This window comes from Taudactylus pleione, unplaced genomic scaffold (assembly GCF_031769625.1).
Source record: "Taudactylus pleione unplaced genomic scaffold, aTauple2 ptg000893l, whole genome shotgun sequence".
In the NCBI taxonomy this organism is placed as follows: domain Eukaryota; kingdom Metazoa; phylum Chordata; class Amphibia; order Anura; family Myobatrachidae; genus Taudactylus; species Taudactylus pleione.
In genome coordinates, this window is record NW_028285294.1 from 494,934 (window position 1) to 519,469 (window position 24,536).

At 49.6% G+C, this 24,536-nt stretch overlaps 1 protein-coding gene across 1 annotated transcript; it reads left to right on the forward strand.

The window, feature by feature from the left end:
- Nucleotides 1–5,137: 5,137 nt before the first annotated feature.
- On the forward strand, nt 5,138–14,231 carry MANF (mesencephalic astrocyte derived neurotrophic factor). The gene is made up of 4 exons (XM_088459072.1): nt 5,138–5,398; nt 6,624–6,751; nt 8,133–8,274; nt 10,059–14,231. The coding sequence occupies exons 1-4, from the start codon at nt 5,311–5,313 to the stop codon at nt 10,241–10,243; spliced, it is 543 nt and encodes a 180-aa protein (XP_088315198.1). The 5' UTR covers nt 5,138–5,310; the 3' UTR covers nt 10,244–14,231.
- The last annotated feature ends 10,305 nt before the right edge of the window (nt 14,232–24,536 follow it).

A 24,536-nucleotide genomic window follows, 5' to 3' on the forward strand; every position in this document is an offset into this window, starting at 1 on the left:
GGACCCGCAAAGACTTGTTGAGTGCTTTGAGGTTGAGAATCGGACGATATGACCCATTGGGTTTCTGTACCAAAAATAGATTTGAATAGAAACCCTGGCCCCTCTGGGAGAATGGAACAGGCACTATAACTCCAGCCTGGAGCATAGTGTGCAATACCTTCCGCAGCTCCGTAGCCTTGTTCCGGTCTGATGGTAGACCCGTGGTGAAGAATCGAGCCGGGGGTCTGTGCCGGAAGGAGAGGGCGTACCCGTGAGAGACCACCTCCAGAACCCAAGTGTCTGTCGTAGTGAACGACCAACACCGGGAGAACTGCAGCAGGCGGCCTCCCACCCTGGGATCCCCCAAGGGGAGACCCGGACCGTCAGGCCGCAGGCTTGTCATCTGGCTTGGGGGCCGGACGTCTGGTACTCCATGCCTGTTTCCGGGGCTTGCCCGATTTCTTAGGGCCAGCCTGTCGAGGAAACGACTGTGGTTTGGGCCTGCCCTGGGCCCTAGATGACCGAAAGGACGATGGTCCAGAACCAGAAGGAGCAGCGGCCGACGGGAGACAAGCAGATTTGGCTGCCGCCAGCGTGGCCACAATCTTATCCAGATCCGGACCGAAGAGAACTTCTCCGGTAAACGGCAACGCTTCCAGACCTTTCTTGGATCTGCGTCCGCCTTCCAGGATCGCAGCCACAAGGTGCGACGAGCAGCTACCGCTGCTGAAGAAATTCTAGACACCAGAGTACTAATGTCTAGAGCCGCCTCGTTGATGTAGGTGGCCGAATCACGGAGATTGCCAATCAACTCCGCTTGTTCGGCCGGACAGTCGGATTCAAAAGAAGCCTCTAATGAATCCGCCCAGCGCTCCATCGCTCTGGCAACCCAGCAAATGGCCATAGCCGGCCGTGCTGCCCCCCCTGCAAGGGAATAAGCGGACTTCAGGCAGATTTCTACCTTGCAGTCCGTAGCATCCTTAAGGGAGGACATGGATGGCATCGGCAATGTGGCACTACGGACAAGACGGGTCACGTGAGAATCCACCTGTGGAGGGGATTCACACTTAGCAAAATAATTATCCGCGAACGGATAAGCCACCGCCAGGCGTCTCTGCGGCTGGTATCTTTTGCCAGGTTGTTTCCACGCCTCCTCTAAATGGTCCACCAACTGACCCGAAAGAGGAAAGACTGTGGCATCGCCCTTCACATCTTTGAAAAAGGCATACTTAGATTTAGCCGCTGGGGGAACTTCGTCCTCAATCACCAAGGCTGTGCGGACCGCCCGAATAAGTCCAGGAATATATACTTTGGACTTAGCATCAGCGTCCTTAGTATGGAAAGGTTCCTGATCGTAAGGATCCAGAATCTCCCCATCATCAGACGTCCCTTCGTCATCCTCATAAGGAGCGGACAGAGACGCCACCGGCCTTTTATGAGGCCGCATCACAGACTCCCCTTGCAATACATCCGACAAGTGCTGTAAAGAACTCGTCAGGGAGTTAACCCACGCTGGCTCCTGAGAACCCGGGTGCGGGGAAATAGGGAGACTGTGGGGTACCACCAATTGTCGTGGGAACCCCTGCATGGGTGACGACACCACAGACTGCTGGGACAAACCCATCGGAGTAAACGCGGGCTGCGGAGCTAACTGGCCCACTAAAGCTGTTAACGCCTGAGCGAAACAAGCCCAGGGCGGCTCCTGTACCGGTGCTGTAACCGTAATAGGCCGCGCCATGGACAACACTGCCGGCAAAGGCCCTCCGCGCTACCCTCCCCCTCCGCTAACGGTACTTTGCACGTGGTACACTGTAGCCGGAGGGGAAAATCACTTTCAGACATGATGGCACCACGTATGTGACCTCTCTCACCAATTAAGTATTAAATAGGCGAGAGACCACCCTGCAGCACCGCACCGCAAGGGCTTTAGCAGAAAGAACAGGGACAGTAATAAAGCTGACAGTTTAGTGAAGAATAGTTACAGGCAGCGCTAGCACAGTCACATACAATGCAGAGAAATAACAATTCCTGCACTAACAGCGCTGATCACTCAACTACACAGACACAGGGCCTGGTAGGACACAGCGCTGCATACACAGACCTGAGCCACAGCGGAGGAGAGGTATGCGGGGGGACCCAGACCACGATGCTTCCTTCCAGACTTCCAGCAGCGTTCACCATGCGTTGCAGAGAAGATGGCCGCCGAGGAGCAGAGAGAAGCTGGCCTGGGGGAGGAGCGCTGCCACAGGACCAGTCAGCACAGTGCAGAGAGGGCTGTGTGCAGCGGGGGAGGCGCCGGCTGTGAGACAGGGAAGGCGCGCTCCCCTGGCATGCATTTAACCCCTGGGACGCCGCAGCGCTACCGCTCTGCTGCGGTCCACTGTCCCAGGGGGTAGTGGAAGCGCAGGTTGGTCGCCTGGCTCCACGCTGCAGCCAGTCCCCAGGGAGCCCCCTGCCTGGGGACTTAGGACCATGTGATCAGCGGGGACCCACCGCGGGACCCCGCTGCTTACCTCTGTCCCCCTTGAATCCGGCCATGGTCCGGAGCATCTGGGGTCACCGCTAGCTGTGACCCCAGACGCCCACCAGCATCCCCGGATCAGTACCGGCGTTCTGGTACCGGCGGGGTGTAGGGAAGACAGCATGGACGTCAGGACTGACTGTCCATGCTGTTCATCCAGTTGTGCAGCCACAGCTGCATGAAGAATAAGCTTCAGGGGCTCTTCTAGCCCCCACTCCAACAGGTGCACCCGACTCCGGCCGGGCACCAAACTAAACTGAGGTGCCTTGGCCTGGGGGCGGGGTATAGGAGGGGGACCTAGTGCATCCTGGGAGGCTGAAAGCTTAACTCTTTGGTGCCCTGCGACTGACGTCACACCTATACCCCAAGGTATCCTGTGGATACCCTATGGACCCTGAAGTAGAAAGATAACTTGTGCTTAGGTGCCTTAGTGACTACCAGTCTGCTTTGAACATTAGATGGTGCCATACTCTGACTAGAATGGCCATCAACATCCTTCCAGAAAGGATGCATAGGAGGTGCAAACATGGCATGCTCTGGACACCCCATCCAAGGAGGCAGTGTGGGAGCCGCCATACGATCCACAAACTGCTTCATTACATGGGACAAAGAGGACACCCAAGATGGCTCTTGTCCAGAGACAGGTAAACTGGACTGGTGAGGTGGTTCTTTATGACAGACAACACACAAACCATCCTTTACGTCCTGAGGAGACAAAAATGTCATACATAATTTATATGAAACCAGCACAGGGGGCTCCCCCTCCTGTTTTACCTTATCCTTTGACATGTTCAAAATAAAGGCAATAAACACAATGTTATGTGACAGCCTTCACAAACCTTTGTGAAGTAGTCAAAGAAAAACCTCCACCCCAAGGGGATGGAGAGAAAAAACAGTGATAGCTATAAATGACAGACAGAGGTAACAGACCGTGTCAATACAGCAGCTAGCAAACAGTCACATACAATGCATATGTAATATAATTACAATCGACTCTAAATCAACTACACAAACACCAGGAATGGTAGGATATATAGAGCACCATATACCTTAACCAAGGGAGAGGTATACAAGGAGATTGACTCAAACCCTCCTGAGACCAACAGCTCCAGCAGCGCACTGATGGTGGACCATGAGCTTCCCATACACGTGGAGGGTAGGCGGAGCAACACAGACGCGCAAAGCCCTTTGTAGGGACTGCATCTGGGTCGCAGCTGCCAGGGGTGCGCCTACCTCCTCTAAGTTGCATCAACCAGCCGGTACACTGGCCTCATGGCAGCAGAATTCCATCTGCTGCCGATCCCCGGCGTCAGACGATAAGGCCCCGGCGGTCTAGTGAGTATGCGGATGCTCCCAGGCCCTGACTGCAGCAGATTCCGGTGCATCTCCGGCACGGAAGCAAGGACTTCCTTGTGCGATTCCCCATAAGTGAGGAATCGCCTTACCTGACATCTCTGTGCGTCTGGTTGCTGTCCGGGTCCTAACAGCGCTGCTAGCAAGCTTAGCTGAGACCCGCCGGAATCACCAGCCCTGTTACCGGTGTTGTGGCCCGGCGGAGGTAGATGGGGCGCAGTATATGCGTCTTAATTCAGACACTCAGCACTGCCAACCCAAAAACATAAAAGCTTAGGACTGCCTGAGCAGTCCCGTTACAAAGGTGCGCCTTAATCCTGCCACACCCAATGAACAATTGAAGTCCTATGGCCAGGGGCGGGGTATATATGGAGGATGACCCGAGGCATCCTGAGAGCTGAAGCTTTAACTGTTTGGTGCCTGGATCTCGCCAACCACAATATCCCCATGGTATCCCTGTGGATCCCTATGGACCCTGAAGAAGAAAAGGGGTTGCGGACGACAGGTATGACAGTAGATTATGCAGAACATGGATGGCGCACCATGCTGCAAACAACAGGTCTGACAGGTGATGTAGGGCAGGAGCAGAGCAGTAGGTTCTATAAGGTGGGGGCGGAGCAGTTGGTTATATAGTGTGGCGCAGTAGGTGATGTAGGGTGGTGGCGGAGCAGTAGATTATGCAGAGCAGGGGCGGAGCAGTAGGTGATACAGTGCAGGAGCAGAGCAGTAGATTATGCAGAGCAGGGGCGGAGCAGTAGGTGATACAGTGCAGGAGCAGAGCAGTAGATTATGCAGAGCAGGGGCGGAGCAGTAGGTGATACAGTGCAGGAGCAGAGCAGTAGATTATGCAGGGCAGCTATGTAGGGCAGGGAGTGGCCATTGACCCCCAACAGTTCATGTTTTCCTGATCTCCTATCTTGAGCACAATTGCATTCATTACTAAATGACACATGTTATACATTCCACAGGTGATCTGGAAAACATGACCTGTTAGGAGTCATTGAGGAGTAATCCACAGACAAACAGCAGCCCTGCTACTGGGGAAGTACAGCATCCCATTTACAGCTTGTTCCAATGGCGGCATGTAGGGATTGGTACAGTGCCAGAGGGGGCGGGGCTCTGTAGGCGGTGAGAGAATAGGAAATCCCGCGAAGTCGCCCATAATGAAGATGGCGCCTCATTTCCGCATTCCCAGGCAACATTTCGTTCCCTGAATTCTCGCGTCACAACCAATCAGCAGGCGACAACTATCCCACATCCGTGGTGACGTGTCCCGATTCTCGACCAATGAGTGGATTGAGCGTGTAACAGGCAGGAAAGGCTGACCAATCATTGAGTGCGACGTGGAAGCCTCCTGTCATGAGTGACCAATAGGGAGTGAGCGGAGGCGGTTGCTAGGAGAAGCTGGGCTGCAGTTGCCGGTGAGTGTGATCAGTGAGGTGAGAGCGGCTTCTACAATGCGGACACTGTGCGCCCTGACTGTCACCGGGATCCTGCTTCTCCTGCCCGGCGAGGGGCGGGCGCTGAGAGAGGGGGACTGCGAGGGTGAGTAAGGGAGGGGGAACATGTGAGTGTAACTGAGATGTTTAGGGCATGAGTGCGACTGGCTGATGCTGGGGGGGATGTGAGTGCGACTGGCTGATGCTGGGGCGGATGTGAGTGCGACTGGCTGATGCTGGGGCGGATGTGAGTGCGACTGGCTGATGCTGGGGCGGATGTGAGTGCGACTGGCTGATGCTGGGGCGGATGTGAGTGCGACTGGCTGATGCTGGGGGGGATGTGAGTGCGACTGGCTGATGCTGGGGGGGATGTGAGTGCGACTGGCTGATGCTGGGGGGGATGTGAGTGTGACTGGCTGATGCTGGGGGGATGTGAGTGTGACTAATATTGGGGGGGGGATGTGAGTGTGACTGATATTGGGGGAGGATGTGAGTGTGACTGGCTGATGCTGGGGGGGATGTGAGTGTGACTGATATTGGGAGGGATGTGAGTGTGACTGGCTGACGCTGGGGGGGATGTGAGTGTGACTGGCTGATGTTTAGGGGGGAGGGATGTGAGTGTGACTGGCTGATGTTTAGGGGGGAGGGATGTGAGTGTGACTGGCTGATGTTTAGGGGGGAGGGATGTGAGTGTGACTGGCTGATGTTTAGGGGGGAGAGATGTGAGTGTGGCTGGCTGATGCTGGGGGGGATGTGAGTGTAACTGAGATGTTTAGGGCATGGATATGACTGATATTGGGGGGATGTGAGTGTGACTGGCTGATGTTTGGGGGGGGGAGATGTGAGTGTGACTGGCTTGCTGATGTTGGGGGGGGGGGGATGTGAATGACTGGCTGATGCTGGGGCGGATGTGAGTGTGACTGGCTGATGCTGGGGCGGATGTGAGTGTGACTGGCTGATGCTGGGGGGGATGTGAGTGTGACTGGCTGATGCTGGGGGGGATGTGAGTGCGACTGGCTGATGCTGGGGGGGATGTGAGTGTGACTGGCTGATGCTGGGGGGGATGTGAGTGTGACTGGCTGATGCTGATGTTTGGGGGGGGAGAGATGTGAGTGTGACTGGCTGATGCTGGGGGAGGGGGATGTGAATGTGACTGGCTGATGCTGGGGGGGATGTGAATGTGACTGGCTGATGCTGGGGGGGATGTGAGTTTGACTGGCTGGCTGATGTTGGAGGGGGGGGCACAGCAGTGTTGCAGGCTTACACACCCCATGTGTTATTTCCCCATATCCATCACTGCAGTGTAACCGCCCTGTTTCCCCCCCATACAGTCTGTGTCTCCTTTTTGAATCGCTTCTATCAGTCCCTGAAGGAGAGGAACGTGGAGTTTACACCGGCTGCGGTGGACAAAGAGCTGCTGAAATCCTGCAATGAGGCCAGAGGGAAAGAGAACCGATTTGTATGTACTGGAGAAGGGGCTGGTGCTGCACATATGGGATAATGACTCAGGGAGGGGGGCTCAGGGGACAGCAATACGGACTATTACACCATGATAGGTTCGGATGGGTCAATTTAATTTAAAAGCATATTTTGCTGACATAGAATTACATATTGATTAAGGCACAACTATCACCCTCATTAGAAGAGGTGTAGCCCCCTGTGTCACTTAGGTGAGTATTGTGACCGGGTCCTTACGGTATGACTGCCGGGTCCATGGTTTGGGGCTAGGGAGGTAACATTTGCACAGGTAATGAGCAGGGGATCTTCCGTCCTGGTTGTTCATATGAACACTGGACTTATCTAGGCTCCAGCCCACAATGTCCCCTGGCCAAACAACGCCCATCCGGGCGCACAGGTCATTAGCGTTGGGATTTATTCTATCTGCTAATTCTATACTGTCAGTATTGGTTGAAATCCGTTTTAAAATTGTGTAACATATTGTATTCTTCAGTGTCAGTATTGCCATTTACAGTGTCCTATGCTGTTCTCTGTCTATCAAGTTTTAATGATTTCCCTTAGTAGCCCTCCCGATGGTGGCACAGGTGCTGAGTGCCCCTCCCGATGGTGGCACAGGTGCTGAGTGCCCCTCCCGATGGTGGCACAGGTGCTGAGTGCCCCTCCCGATGGTGGCACAGGTGCTGAGTGCCCCTCCCGATGGTGGCACAGGTGCTGAGTGCCCCTCCCGATGGTGGCACAGGTGCTGAGTGCCCCTCCCGATGGTGGCACAGGTGCTGAGTGCCCCTCCCGATGGTGGCACAGGTGCTGAGTGCCGCTGCTAAATCCCATCTGCAATTCTTGGGATACAATAAAAAAAAATTTAATGGTAAAGTTCAAATGTTAAACGCAACAGTTTCCCTAAGCTGCCTGGTGCCCAATAAGCCACACACAGGCTAGGGGGGTACATAACAAGTAATTATCTATTTAAAGGGTTTTGTAAACACTGATCCCTACTTTTTCCTGGTATTGATGGCAGAGCCATGAATAAGGCGTTGTGTTCTGTAAAGGGCGGAATGATTGGCTGTGAGCTGCTTGTGTTCTATGAATGTGTTCACCTGGCACTGCTGTTGTCATAGCACAGCCAGGCCGGGGCATCGGAGGGTGGGTACATTAGCTTCGTGTGTCATGGTGAGGTTGGAGGAACTTAATATGTCCTCTTTAAGATGAAGCCTCTGACCGGCAGACCGACCAGTTAACCAAACCTAAGAAGTTTCATTACTCCTTGGTCATATTATATCCCAAGCCTTGCAGTGACTCATGATTATATGTTATAGTGCAGCTGCTTCCGGTGACGGTAAAACCTGTTTTACTAATAATTTCCTACACGTTTCCTTGTTCTTCAGTGCTATTATATTGGAGCCACAAGTGATGCTGCAACTAAGATCACCAATGAGGTCTCCAAGCCACTAAGTCACCACATCCCTGCTGAGAAAATCTGCGAGAAGCTGAAGAAGAAAGACGGACAGATCTGCGAGTTGAAATACGGTGAGTGAGGACTTTCACACCGAGACGCCACAACCAAGGGTGAGAGTGTAACCCCTACCTTCTCCCCACACAGTTATGGGTGAGAGTGTAACCCCTACCTTCTCCCCGCACAGTTATGGCTGAGAGTGTAACCCCTACCTTCTCCCCACACAGTTATGGCTGAGAGTGTAACCCCTACCTTCTCCCCACACAGTTATGGGTGAGAGTGTAACCCCTACCTTCTCCCCGCACAGTTATGGGTGAGAGTGTAACCCCTACCTTCTCCCCACACAGTTATGGGTGAGAGTGTAACCCCTACCTTCTCCCCACACAGTTATGGGTGAGAGTGTAACCCCTACCTTCTCCCCACACAGTTATGGGTGAGAGTAACCCCTACCTTCTCCCCACACAGTTATGGGTCAGAGTGTAACCCCTACCTTCTCCCACACAGTTATGGGTCAGAGTGTAACCCCTACCTTCTCCCACACAGTTATGGGTCAGAGTGTAACCCCTACCTTCTCCCACACAGTTATGGGTCAGAGTGTAACCCCTACCTTCTCCCCACACAGTTGTGGGTGAGAGTGTAACCCCTACCTTCTCCCCACACAGTTATGGGTGAGAGTGTAACCCCTACCTTCTCCCCACACAGTTATGGGTGAGAGTGTAACCCCTACCTTCTCCCCACACAGTTATGGCTGAGAGTGTAACCCCTACCTTCTCCCCACACAGTTATGGCTGAGAGTGTAACCCCTACCTTCTCCCCACACAGTTATGGCTGAGAGTGTAACCCCTACCTTCTCCCCACACAGTTATGGCTGAGAGTGTAACCCCTACCTTCTCCCCACACAGTTATGGCTGAGAGTGTAACCCCTACCTTCTCCCCACACAGTTATGGCTGAGAGTGTAACCCCTACCTTCTCCCCACACAGTTATGGCTGAGAGTGTAACCCCTACCTTCTCCCCACACAGTTATGGCTGAGAGTGTAACCCCTACCTTCTCCCCACACAGTTATGGCTGAGAGTGTAACCCCTACCTTCTCCCCACACAGTTATGGCTGAGAGTGTAACCCCTACCTTCTCCCCACACAGTTATGGCTGAGAGTGTAACCCCTACCTTCTCCCCACACAGTTGTGGGTCAGAGTGTAACCCCTACCTTCTCCTCACACAGTTGTGGGTCAGAGTGTAACCCCTACCTTCTCCCCACACAGTTATGGCTGAGAGTGTAACCCCTACCTTCTCCCCACACAGTTATGGCTGAGAGTGTAACCCCTACCTTCTCCCCACACAGTTATGGCTGAGAGTGTAACCCCTACCTTCTCCCCACACAGTTATGGCTGAGAGTGTAACCCCTACCTTCTCCCCACACAGTTATGGCTGAGAGTGTAACCCCTACCTTCTCCCCACACAGTTATGGCTGAGAGTGTAACCCCTACCTTCTCCCCACACAGTTATGGCTGAGAGTGTAACCCCTACCTTCTCCCCACACAGTTATGGCTGAGAGTGTAACCCCTACCTTCTCCCCACACAGTTATGGCTGAGAGTGTAACCCCTACCTTCTCCCCACACAGTTATGGCTGAGAGTGTAACCCCTACCTTCTCCCCACACAGTTGTGGGTCAGAGTGTAACCCCTACCTTCTCCTCACACAGTTGTGGGTCAGAGTGTAACCCCTACCTTCTCCCCACACAGTTATGGCTGAGAGTGTAACCCCTACCTTCTCCCACACAGTTATGGCTGAGAGTGTAACCCCTACCTTCTCCCACACAGTTATGGCTGAGCGTGTAACCCCTACCTTCTCCACACAGACAAGCAGATTGACCTGAGCACTGTAGATCTGAAGAAGCTGAGGGTGAAGGAACTGAAAAAAATTTTGGACGACTGGGGTGAGACCTGCAAGGGCTGCGCAGAGAAATCCGACTACATCCGCAAGATCAACGAGCTGATGCCCAAGTACGCGCCTAATGCTGCTAATGCACGGACTGACCTCTGACCCTGAGGTGACGGAACACGGACTCGTTCATTGACTTCGGGAGCCAGCAAGCAGACTGATCCTGAATCCTCGTTTCATTTACTTTTTAAAGGTTTTTTTTTGTTTTCTTCTCTTGTTTTTGGTTAGTCTGGAGAATGCCCGGGCGGCAGGAGATTGCAGAAAAGTGGGACACTCTTTTGTGATATACAGTTTCTTGTAAGTTATTGCTCCTCTCTGCACTGTTTTTGGCAGTAGTGGTTTATTTTTTTATTTTTATCATTCTTTTTCCTTTTTTACGAGTGGCATTTTTGTTTTTTCTATGAAAATAAAAGAATCCGCTCTGGTTTTGCTGTGCTCACCGTGTTAGTGGCCCCCAGACCTGAGAGCGGCTTTGTGCTGTCCTGCGCGCCCCTCACATCTCTGTGCCTCAATAGAGGGTACAGGCACAAATATAGGTAGCTGTACCGATCCGCAGCCAGACCGTGCGCCACTGTAAGTAACTGGTTGTTCAGCTGGATGTCATCAAAAGTCAGTATTTTACTACACGTGCAACTCGGAGAGAGTTCCCCCCTGTATACTGTAGGTGCCATCAACGCCTATGGGGGGAGATGGGTGGGTCCCTCTCGCTGTAGATGGAATCTCCTCCCTATTTAGGTTTTTAGTAAATGTCTCTCTGAATGACTTGAGATCTTACAGTTATACATATCGACTGTATTGTATTATTTACACCTTGTACGTGGAGCAAAGATAAAATAGCGATTCAACACGAAACCTGCAACGAGTGGCTAATTTCTAACCTCCGCTCCTCAGACTATCAGAAGAGAATTTATTCTAGAAAGTTACTGAAGTCATGTTTACGACTGAGTATTGGTAATGTCAGCGAGCGCTACGATTGTACCATTTAGCGCAGGTTTCCGGCCTGTCTAATGTATTCCCCTGACATATACAATATATATGTGTTTATAAGAATACAGAAATGTTGCTTTACATTAAGAGGCAGGGGACACACATCATTTCACTGGGTGACCTAGAGCGTAATGTTTACCGGCATATATATGGTTTATATGGGATTCTACTGCAGTTACTAATGTATGCGGCCATTATATCCAACAGATTGTTTATTACAGAACTGACCTGCTGTTATTACACATGTTCTTGTCCTTTCTATACTCTGATGGGTGATTGGGTTCTGTCTCCTCTTCGCTATATTTCCATATTTTGTCAGCCTATAAGACTTTAAGTTGGCTTAAAATATTCCGGTGTCTGTTATAGGCTAAGCGTGTTCCTGGGGATAACATAGTAACGCGTGCAGCTGCTGGGCCATCGCTTTACATCTTGCTTCCTGTCTCCCTTTGTTAGTTGGGTCCAAGTACCAGCAGAGAAACCAATGATGATGGCGCACAGATAACATCACATTATCCAGGGGCTTTGGTGTTTGTGTCTTAGGGGGGGAAACATGGTAAATTGGGGGGTGTGAGCTGCCATGTGCACAGTTCTGTATCATTACCTACACTGCAGTGATGTTAATATTAAGCACTTTATAGCACAGCCTGTATAGTGATGGGTCCCCACAGGACGCCCGTTCTGCATAGACGGCGCCACACAATGGTGCAACTGCAGAATGTCTCCAGCAGGGGTCACTAGAAAGACAGCTTCATAGCCATCACTCTACCCCCATCCTGCTGACAGTAGAACAATGAGATGTCACCAGCAGGGGTCGCTAGAGAGACAGCTTCATAGCCAGCACTCTACCCCCATCCTGCTGACGACAGAACAATGAGATGTCTCCAGCAGGGGTCACTAGAGAGACAGCTTCATAGCCAGCACTCTACCCCCATCCTGCTGACGACAGAACAATGAGATGTCTCCAGCAGGGGTCACTAGAGAGACAGCTTCATAGCCAGCACTCTACCCCCATCCTGCTGACAGCAGAACAATGAGATGTCTCCAGCAGGGGTCACTAGAGAGACAGCTTCATAGCCAGCACTCTACCCCCCATCCTGCTGACAGTAGCACAGTGAGGTGTCTCCAGCAGGGGTCACTGGAGAGACAGCTTCATAGCCAGCACTCTACCCCCATCCTGCTGACAGTAGCACAGTGAGGTGTCTCCAGCAGGGGTCACTGGAGAGATAGCTTCATAGCCAGCACTCTACCCCCCATCCTGCTGACAGTAGCACAGTGAGGTGTCTCCAGCAGGGGGTCACTGGAGAGACTGCTTCAAAGCCAGCACTCTACCCCCATCCTGCTGACAGTAGCACAGTGAGGTGTCTCCAGCAGGGGTCACTGGAGAGACAACTTCATAGCCAGCACTCTACCCCCATCCTGCTGACAGCAGAACAATGAGATGTCTCCAGCAGGGGTTACTAGAGAGACTGCTTCATAGCCAGCACTCTACCCCCCATCCTGCTGACAGTAGAACAATGAGATGTCACCAGCAGGGGTCACTAGAGAGACAGCTTCATAGCCATCACTCTACCCCCATCCTGCTGACAGTAGAACAATGAGATGTCACCAGCAGGGGTCACTAGAGAGACAGCTTCATAGCCAGCACTCTACCCCCCATCCTGCTGACAGTAGCACAGTGAGGTATCTCCAGCAGGGGGTCACTGGAGAGACTGCTTCATAGCCAGCACTCTACCCCCATCCTGCTGACAGTAGCACAGTGAGGTGTCTCCAGCAGGGGTCACTGGAGAGATAGCTTCATAGCCAGCACTCTACCCCCCATCCTGCTGACAGTAGCACAGTGAGGTGTCTCCAGCAGGGGGTCACTGGAGAGACTGCTTCATAGCCAGCACTCTACCCCCATCCTGCTGACAGTAGCACAGTGAGGTGTCTCCAGCAGGGGTCACTGGAGAGACAACTTCATAGCCAGCACTCTACCCCCCATCCTGCTGACAGTAGCACAGTGAGGTGTCTCCAGCAGGGGTCACTGGAGAGACAACTTCATAGCCAGCACTCTACCCCCATCCTGCTGACAGCAGAACAATGAGATGTCTCCAGCAGGGGTTACTAGAGAGACTGCTTCATAGCCAGCACTCTACCCCCCATCCTGCTGACAGTAGCACAGTGAGGTGTCTCCAGCAGGGGGTCACTGGAGAGACAGCTTCATAGCCAGCACTCTACCCCCATCCTGCTGACAGTAGCACAGTGAGGTGTCTACAGCAGGGGTCACTGGAGAGACAGCTTCATAGCCAGCACTCTACCCCCATCCTGCTGACAGTAGAACAATGAGATGTCTCCAGCAGGGGTCACTAGAGAGACAGCTTCATAGCCAGCACTCTACCTCCATCCTGCTGACAGCAGAACAATGAGATGTCTCCAGCAGGGGTCACTAGAGAGACAGCTTCATAGCCAGCACTCTACCTCCATCCTGCTGACAGCAGAACAATGAGATGTCTCCAGCAGGGGTCACTAGAGAGACAGCTTCATAGCCAGCACTCTACCTCCATCCTGCTGACAGCAGAACAATGAGATGTCTCCAGCAGGGGTCACTAGAGAGACAGCTTCATAGCCAGCACTCTACCCCCATCCTGCTGACAGTAGAACAATGAGATATCTGCTTAAACACACAGTATATGTGGATATATCAATGTTGTTGTAATTCTGACCTGTCGCTGAGGGTCTCCTCTGTGCTAGAGGAATTGTCAACATTCATTATCTAGGCACCGTAATATCGACATCCAGTTTTCAGCCTCTTCAATTCAAAAAATCCTTACGTAGACCTTTTGAATGTGTTATTATGGTGTCGACCTTTTGACTGCGTTCCCTGTGCTGGTACTTGTGGTTGTCAGGCTGCAGTTACACCGTTAGTGAGATTTCCTATGATACAAGTTTCTTATTAATACTGATATTTATATAACATTAGTTTGTTCTGATCCCTCCTGTTCTGCCCTAATACAATGAATGGGGGAGGCCTCACCATATAACACTACATACTGTCATATCCAAGAAAGTTTTACTCATTGTTTGTATGATTGTTACACATTAAAAGTGAAGGATGCAGAAAGTTCTAGAGGTGTTGCCTGTATTTGTCGGTGCTTCTGTCATTAATTAGGGCTGTCCCACTGCCATATGCTGTCTAATGTTCACACCATGCTGCACTGTCTTAGGGGGGAATTCATTTAGGACCATTAACTTAATGCGGGTGAAAAAGAGAGGTAACCCCGAGCTTTATCGCCTGAGGCCTTTTTAATGGGCGTTACTCATAGGGTCCATGATAAATTCACACCCGTTACCTGCAGTTATCGGAGATTTATTTTCGACTCAGTATAAGTGGGGCTATTTCAATACGGAGGCAATCAATTCACACTCATTCAGTTAACGGGTCTAATTGAATTCCAACCTTAATTGCTAAACTGCAGCTTTCACCAGCGTTTTTACCCGCAGAATAGTAAAATATAATAATAAGTGCAAACCCGGTGCTTTCAAAAACAGTAATTTTCCCCCTAATTCTGCTATTTCCCACATGTGCGGGGACAGCGGCTTAGAGATCACGTGGAGCGCAGGCTTCAGCCTATTGTGTCGTAGTCACCTGTAGGACTTATTACCCCAAACTCGCTTTTTATTAGAAACTAAACTACATAGCGCATATTACACATTTAACAACACAGACAAAGGGCCTGATTCAGTATGGACCGCAACTGCAATAGCGATTACACACGCAGTCTCATTGCGATAGTATTCTAATCCTCTCATCGCTATGCCATCACAGCACTACATAAGGACGCCCCCCTTATCTTACACACATCCGTAATGTTTAGCAAGACTGCAAAACCATCGGTACCATCAAATCCTGACACACACACAGGCTCTGACCTTACTCAGGAATTACTAACCTCATCACACGCAGTGATCACACAAGACTGAGATACCATCAGTAACATGGAGTACCATCACATCCTCACACACACTTACACAGGCTCTGACCTTACTCAGGAATTACTAACCTCATCACACGCAGTGACTATACAAGACTGAGAAACCATCAGTAACATGGAGTACCATCACATCCTCACACACACTTACACAGGCTCTGACCTTACTCAGGAAATACTAACCTCATCACACACAGTGATTACACAAGACTGAGACACCATCAGTAACATGGAGTACCATCACAGCCTCACACACACTTACACAGGCTCTGACCTTACTCAGGAATTACTAACCTCATCACACGCAGTGATTACACAAGACTGAGATACCATCAGTAACATGGAGTACCATCACATCCTCACACACACTTACAAAGGCTCTGACCTTACTCAGGAATTACTAACCTCATCACACGCAGTGATTACACAAGACTGAGACACCATCAGTAACATGGAGTACCATCACAGCCTCACACACACTTACACAGGCTCTGACCTTACTCAGGAATTACTAACCTCATCACACACAGTGATTACACAAGACTGAGACACCATCAGTAACATGGAGTACTATCACAGCCTCACACACACTTACACAGGCTCTGACCTTACTCAGGAATCACTAACCTCATCACACGCAGTGACTACACAAGACTGAGATACCATAAGTAACATGGAGTACCATCACAGCCTCACACACACTTACACAGGCTCTGACCTTACTCAGGAATTACTAACCTCATCACACGCAGTGATTACACAAGACTGAGATACCATCAGTAACATGGAGTACCATCACATCCTCACACTTACACAGGCTCTGACCTTACTCAGGAATTACTAACCTCATCACACGCAGTGATTACACAAGACTGAGAGACCATCAGTAACATGGAGTACCATCACATCCTCACACACACTTACAAAGGCTCTGACCTTACTCAGGAATTACTAACCTCATCACACACAGTGACTACACAAGACTGAGACACCATCAGTAACATGGAGTACCATCACAGCCTCACACACACTTACACAGGCTCTGACCTTACTCAGGAATTACTAACCTCATCACACACAGTGACTACACAAGACTGAGACACCATCAGTAACATGGAGTACCATCACAGCCTCTCACACACTTACACAGCCTCTGACCTTACTCAGGAATTACTAACCTCATCACACACAGTGATTACACAAGACTGAGATACCATCAGTAACATGGAGTACCATCACATCCTCACACACACTTACACAGGCTCTGACCTTACTCAGGAATTACTAACCTCATCACACACAGTGATTACACAAGACTGAGATACCATCAGTAACATGGAGTACCATCACATCCTCACACTTACACAGGCTCTGACCTTACTCAGGAATTACTAACCTCATCACACACAGTGATTACACAAGACTGAGATACCATCAGTAACATGGAGTACCATCACATCCTCACACACACTTACACAGGCTCTGACCTTACTCAGGAATTACTAACCTCATCACACACAGTGACTACACAAGACTGAGACACCATCAGTAACATGGAGTACCATCACAGCCTCTCACACACTTACACAGCCTCTGACCTTACTCAGGAATTACTAACCTCATCACACACAGTGATTACACAAGACTGAGATACCATCAGTAACATGGAGTACCATCACATCCTCACACACACTTACACAGGCTCTGACCTTACTCAGGAATTACTAACCTCATCACACACAGTGATTACACAAGACTGAGATACCATCAGTAACATGGAGTACCATCACATCCTCACACTTACACAGGCTCTGACCTTACTCAGGAATTACTAACCTCATCACACACAGTGATTACACAAGACTGAGATACCATCAGTAACATGGAGTACCATCACATCCTCACACTTACACAGGCTCTGACCTTACTCAGGAATTACTAACCTCATCACACGCAGTGATTACACAAGACTGAGAGACCATCAGTAACATGGAGTACCATCACATCCTCACACACACTTACAAAGGCTCTGACCTTACTCAGGAATTACTAACCTCATCACACACAGTGACTACACAAGACTGAGACACCATCAGTAACATGGAGTACAATCACATCCTCACACACACTTACACAGGCTCTGACCTTACTCAGGAATTACTAACCTCATCACACACAGTGACTACACAAGACTGAGACACCATCAGTAACATGGAGTACCATCACAGCCTCTCACACACTTACACAGCCTCTGACCTTACTCAGGAATTACTAACCTCATCACACACAGTGATTACACAAGACTGAGATACCATCAGTTACATGGAGTACCATCACATCCTCACACACACTTACACAGGCTCTGACCTTACTCAGGAATTACTAACCTCATCACACGCAGTGACTACACAAGACTGAGAGACAATCGGTAACATCGGTGCCGTCGCAGCCTCACACATACTTACACAAGCTCTGACCTTACTCATCAATTGCTAAATTAGTCGCACGCAGTGAGTACACAAGCTGTTTATGGCATCGCAGTGGCTAATTTATGCATGCTCCATACAACGGTGTTCACAGTGGCACGCCTGTGTTTTGCCGTCACCACCCCCCAAAGGATACTGCCTATGAATCACTCTGTGATGGGTCTGCATAATCACTGCGATCACCGTCCTGATTGCAGTGGAGCGTTCGCGCACTGCGCTGCATACACAGAACGCAACAATCGTCCGGTTGCGTGCGTAATCACAGTTGCGTTTCTGGCTGAATCAGGCCCAAAGTTTGTAATATGAGTACCAAATAATCATTATGAGGAACACTGCAGGTCCAGCAGCTGGATAAATGATAAGTAACAGCATTGTGTCGGCAGTCAATCACTGTCATCACTTTTCTATACAAAATGAAAATCTGTATATTGTCCTATATATTGATTCCTACCTATCTATACACTCTAAATGTCGCTGTTTAGCTTTATAAGTCGCAGAAGAAATAATTGCTTTCCAGACTTTGTGTTTCCAAAGCACAAAAACATATTCACCAAAAAGCAGATAGTTACACGCTGTGATCTAAATACAATTAGCGCAAGCAAATTATACAATTACAAGGTACAGTCGATACATAAGCAGGCGCTCTGGATCCAGATTTCCGGCATCAAAGGTGAAGCCTCCATCAGAAGAAAGAACAAGCAGGCTAACGTACTGGAAATAGAGCGTCCGTATATGTACCCTTACAGAGATAGGCAATACAACAGAACAAGTTGGCATAATCCCATTGGTTCTTCTTCCTGGTTCTTCTGTTACAATACAGTTCATAGGTCAGTTTGTATGATCACAGTCCAGCCTCCAACAGCTCTTTGTGTCCATTTTCCTGCTGAAGAACAAGTCTAAACTGGCTGCATTACAGAGTACATTTTAATGCCTAAGTCTCTATGATCCACAATTTGCAGACGCATGTTGCGATTTCCTCACCGATGGAACCGGAAGTCTGCAAATAAACAGTGATTTAGAATAGCACCAAACACGGTCTGTTTATCATGTACTAAACCTGAGATCTTAAATACAGTCGCTTTATTACATACTTAATAATAAATAAAACCTTGAATATAAACCTTACTGTTAGGGAACCTTTTTATGTAATTGTGCAGATTGTAAGTGTAAGGATATTAAGAAAAGCCGCTAATTAGCGTTGTGCGACTACGTGTTTGTGGAGTACACTGTGGTACGTGTTTTGCAGGGTTGTTCATATTATGTTTTAGTAAATGTATGTATTTATATACATTGTTCTATTGAGTGGGAATCGCACAACGCTAAATAATAGCATCGCCGTATGTACTTATAATGTGTGAGATTCGCTAAAATGGAGCTGTGCGGCCATTCGCAAAATGGCGTCTTGTTGCATTCGCAAAATGGCGTTGTGCAGATTTTAATTGTAACAGATTCTGTCTCAGCCAATTATCTGGCTTCGACATATAATAATGCGACATGTCTCCCAGTCCTATCGCAAGGACTCGGTTACTCTATGGGTGAAGTCAGTTGTAGGTAAATAAACGCATCTGGTGACCGTTCCCAGTGACCGTCTCACCCCGTCACCTTGCTCCTGCGGTATCCGTCCCATAGCATCCTAAGACTCTGTACTTGTTCTAGACCAGAGTTTCTCAAACTCGGTCCTCAGGACCCCACACAGGTCACGTTTTCCAGGTCACCCAGCAGGTGCACAGGTGTATTCATTACACACTGACACTTTTTAAAAGAGCCACTGGTTAGTTCACTTGTGATTCTGTGAGGAGACCTGGAAAACATGCACTGTTTGGGGTCTTGAGGACCAAGTTTGAAAACCTGTGTTCTAGACACAAAGCAGCCTTGGACCACTGTATACAACAAACCCATCTTCGGTCCCCAAGCTCTCTTCCCAGGCCAGGTTTTTCAGAAATCTCTGTTAAGTATAGGTGATTTAATGGATGTCTATCATTTTGTTCAAGTCCCCGTGTGCATGCATGAATATAGTTAAACCCTGCACTGTTGGGGGCCCATAGGGGGCTTGAGAACTGTAGTTGGGAGTTATTGTACTTGTATCTCCCACATATATATGAGGGTGGGCGTACAATCTGGGAAAAATAATAGATGTATAATGATTACAGAGTGTTTAGTTAACTTTGTAGATCATCAGAGAGGAACAAGCATCAACCATCACTTCAAATTTCCAAGACCTTTAGCTGGTGGTTACCAGGACACAAGTATCGAGATCGCCTGTGGGATACTATACTGAGACAGTAGGTGGCGATATTACTCTATCCAAGCCTACAATATGTGATTAATATACTGTATATGTAACTATTACATCTATGTACATGGGGGCATACTTCTCAGTTATTGGGTTTCAGACCTGATAATTGTCATTTCTTATATCAGCTATTCGGGGCAATAAGAAATAACATAACGCCTGAATATATTAACATTCGCATGCAGGGACAGGGGCTCTGGAAAGAGCCTATCCCTGCGCTGTGTTCAGAGTGAAGTGACTAGATTAGCGGTCCCTTCACTCTTTCAGGATTCAGGCGCACTTTGTACTGACCACGTACTCGCCACAGCGCACTTTGTACTGACCACGTACTCGCCACGCCTGTGCGGTGCCATTGCTGGGGAGGGGTCCTGAGGACTTCTCTCCCAGAAATGTAGCTCATAGGCTGCAAAGGGGGATAAATTCCTATGGGGGCTGTGGCTGCTGTCGAAAATGGAGATATCTGCTGCAGTCCCTCTATGGTACATTTGGGGGATACTTAATATTTGCAGGTATCCCCCCTGAAAACGGCTGTTTCTTCTTAAGGGTCCATAGGACTCCACAGGGTGACAATGGGGTGTAGCTGGTACTTGGAGGACCGGACACCAACAGCAACGCTTTTTCTATCCCAGGATGCTTCGGTCTTTCCCCCTATACCCCGCCCACAGCCTGAAGGCAACTCTGTTCCGTTGGTGTCCGGCAGGAGCTGGATCACTACTAAGACAGTGGGGCTGCTTTTAAGCAGCCCAAGCTTTGTTTTATGATTAATTTTTATGTTTTTAATATACAGTAAGCAGCGCTAAACAGTCCGCGGCGCCGCGACTCCAGGCTAGGTACTCTCAGCGGGGCTCCAGAGGGACCTATCTAGCAGGGCTCCTCGGCCCTCAAACTGCAGCCGGGACTCAAGGGGACAGGTAAGGTGGGTCTTACCTTCGGTCTCAGGAGACAAACCAGAGGCAATGATGTGGACACCAGTTCATCTGGGACTCCACTAGACCACCTGTACGTAACCTATACTGGTGCAGGGGACAGCTAAGGCCAGGGACCCGGTGGTTGATGTCAGCATAGGGGAGACTGTCCTCTTCCTGTGGCCCCTCCCCCAGCTCATGGCGCCCCTGAGCTGCTCCTCCCTCACCCTCCGCCCCTGAGAGACTCACGGCAGCCATTTTCTGCAACAGCCTCAGGTCTCCGGGAACGCTGGGTCCGGTCTCCCTGTATACCTCTCCTAGGAGCCAGGTTATACAGCGCTATATCCTACCAGCCACTGCGGTCTGTAGTTTAATTTAGTGCCCACTATAGTTATACTGTATACTCTGCAGTGTATGTGACTTGTGCTAGCGCTGCTGTCTGTGTAGTTATACTGTATACTCTGCAGTGTGTGTGACCTGTGCTAGCGCTGCTGTCTGTGTAGTTATACTGTATACTCTGCAGTGTGTGTGACTTGTGCTAGCGCTGCTGTCTGTGTAGTTATACTGTATACTCTGCAGTGTATGTGACTTGTGCTAGCGCTGCTGTCTGTGTAGTTATACTGTATACTCTGCAGTGTATGTGACCTGTGCTAGCGCTGCTGTCTGTGTAGTTATACTGTATACTCTGCAGTGTATGTGACCTGTGCTAGCGCTGCTGTCTGTGTAGTTATACTGTATACCCTGCAGTGTGTGTGACATGTGCTAGCGCTGCTGTCTGTGTAGTTATACTGTATACTCTGCAGTGTGTGTGACCTGTGCTAGCGCTGCTGTCTGTGTAGTTATACTGTATACTCTGCAGTGTGTGTGACCTGTGCTAGCGCTGCTGTCTGTGTAGTTATACTGTATACCCTGCAGTGTGTGTGACCTGTGCTAGCGCTGCTGTCTGTGTAGTTATACTGTATACTCTGCAGTGTATGTGACATGCGCTAGCGCTGCTGTCTGTGTAGTTATACTGTATACCCTGCAGTGTGTGTGACCTGTGCTAGCGCTGCTGTCTGTGTAGTTATACTGTATACTCTGCAGTGTATGTGACATGCGCTAGCGCTGCTGTCTGTGTAGTTATACTGTATACCCTGCAGTGTGTGTGACCTGTGCTAGCGCTGCTGTCTGTGTAGTTATACTGTATACCCTGCAGTGTGTGTGACTTGTGCTAGCGCTGCTGTCTGTGTAGTTATACTGTATACTCTGCAGTGTGTGTGACCTGTGCTAGCGCTGCTGTCTGTGTAGTTATACTGTATACCCTGCAGTGTGTGTGACCTGTGCTAGCGCTGCTGTCTGTGTAGTTATACTGTATACCCTGCAGTGTGTGTGACCTGTGCTAGCGCTGCTGTCTGTGTAGTTATACTGTATATTCTGCAGTGTGTGTGACCTGTGCTAGCGCTGCTGTCTGTGTAGTTATACTGTATATGTGTAGTTATACTGTATATTCTGCGGTGTATGTGACCTGCGCTAGCGCTGCTGTCTGTGTAGTTATACTGTATACCCTGCAGTGTGTGTGACCTGTGCTAGCGCTGCTGTCTGTGTAGTTATACTGTATACCCTGCAGTGTGTGTGACATGTGCTAGCGCTGCTGTCTGTGTAGTTATACTGTATACCCTGCAGTGTATGTGACCTGTGCTAGCGCTGCTGTCTGTGTAGTTATACTGTATACCCTGCAGTGTGTGTGACCTGTGCTAGCGCTGCTGTCTGTGTAGTTATACTGTATACCCTGCAGTGTGTGTGACCTGTGCTAGCGCTGCTGTCTGTGTAGTTATACTGTATACCCTGCAGTGTATGTGACATGTGCTAGCGCTGCTGTCTGTGTAGTTATACTGTATACTCTGCAGTGTATGTGACCTGTGCTAGCGCTGCTGTCTGTGTAGTTATACTGTATACCCTGCAGTGTGTGTGACATGTGCTAGCGCTGCTGTCTGTGTAGTTATACTGTATATTCTGCAGTGTGTGTGACCTGTGCTAGCGCTGCTGTCTGTGTAGTTATACTGTATACCCTGCAGTGTGTGTGACCTGTGCTAGCGCTGCTGTCTGTGTAGTTATACTGTATACTCTGCAGTGTATGTGACATGCGCTAGCGCTGCTGTCTGTGTAGTTATACTGTATACCCTGCAGTGTGTGTGACCTGTGCTAGCGCTGCTGTCTGTGTAGTTATACTGTATACTCTGCAGTGTATGTGACATGCGCTAGCGCTGCTGTCTGTGTAGTTATACTGTATACCCTGCAGTGTGTGTGACCTGTGCTAGCGCTGCTGTCTGTGTAGTTATACTGTATACCCTGCAGTGTGTGTGACTTGTGCTAGCGCTGCTGTCTGTGTAGTTATACTGTATACTCTGCAGTGTGTGTGACCTGTGCTAGCGCTGCTGTCTGTGTAGTTATACTGTATACCCTGCAGTGTGTGTGACCTGTGCTAGCGCTGCTGTCTGTGTAGTTATACTGTATACCCTGCAGTGTGTGTGACCTGTGCTAGCGCTGCTGTCTGTGTAGTTATACTGTATATTCTGCAGTGTGTGTGACCTGTGCTAGCGCTGCTGTCTGTGTAGTTATACTGTATATGTGTAGTTATACTGTATATTCTGCGGTGTATGTGACCTGCGCTAGCGCTGCTGTCTGTGTAGTTATACTGTATACCCTGCAGTGTGTGTGACCTGTGCTAGCGCTGCTGTCTGTGTAGTTATACTGTATACCCTGCAGTGTGTGTGACATGTGCTAGCGCTGCTGTCTGTGTAGTTATACTGTATACCCTGCAGTGTATGTGACCTGTGCTAGCGCTGCTGTCTGTGTAGTTATACTGTATACCCTGCAGTGTGTGTGACCTGTGCTAGCGCTGCTGTCTGTGTAGTTATACTGTATACTCTGCAGTGTATGTGACATGCGCTAGCGCTGCTGTCTGTGTAGTTATACTGTATAATCTGCAGTGTGTGTGACCTGTGCTGTCTGTGTAGTTATACTGTATACTCTGCAGTGTATGTGACCTGTGCTAGTGCTGCTGTCTGTGTAGTAATACTGAATACTCTGCAGTGTATGTGACTTGTGCTAGCGCTGCTGTCTGTGTAGTTATACTGTATACCCTGCAGTGTGTGTGACCTGTGCTAGCGCTGCTGTCTGTGTAGTTATACTGTATACTCTGCAGTGTATGTGACCTGTGCTAGCGCTGCTGTCTGTGTAGTTATACTGTATACTCTGCAGTGTGTGTGACCTGTGCTAGCGCTGCTGTCTGTGTAGTTATACTGTATACTCTGCAGTGTGTGTGACCTGTGCTAGCGCTGCTGTCTGTGTAGTTATACTGTATACTCTGCAGTGTGTGTGACCTGTGCTGCTGTCTGTGTAGTTATACTGTATACCCTGCAGTGTGTGTGACCTGTGCTAGCGTTCCTGTCTGTGTAGTTATACTGTATACTCTGCAGTGTGTGTGACCTGTGCTAGCGCTGCTGTCTGTGTAGTTATACTGTATACTCTGCAGTGTGTGTGACCTGTGCTAGCGCTGCTGTCTGTGTAGTTATACTGTATACCCTGCAGTGTATGTGACCTGCGCTAGCGCTGCTGTCTGTGTAGTTATACTGTATACTCTGCAGTGTATGTGACCTGTGCTAGCGCTGCTGTCTGTGTAGTTATACTGTATACCCTGCAGTGTATGTGACCTGCGCTAGCGCTGCTGTCTGTGTAGTTATACTGTATACCCTGCAGTGTATGTGACCTGTGCTA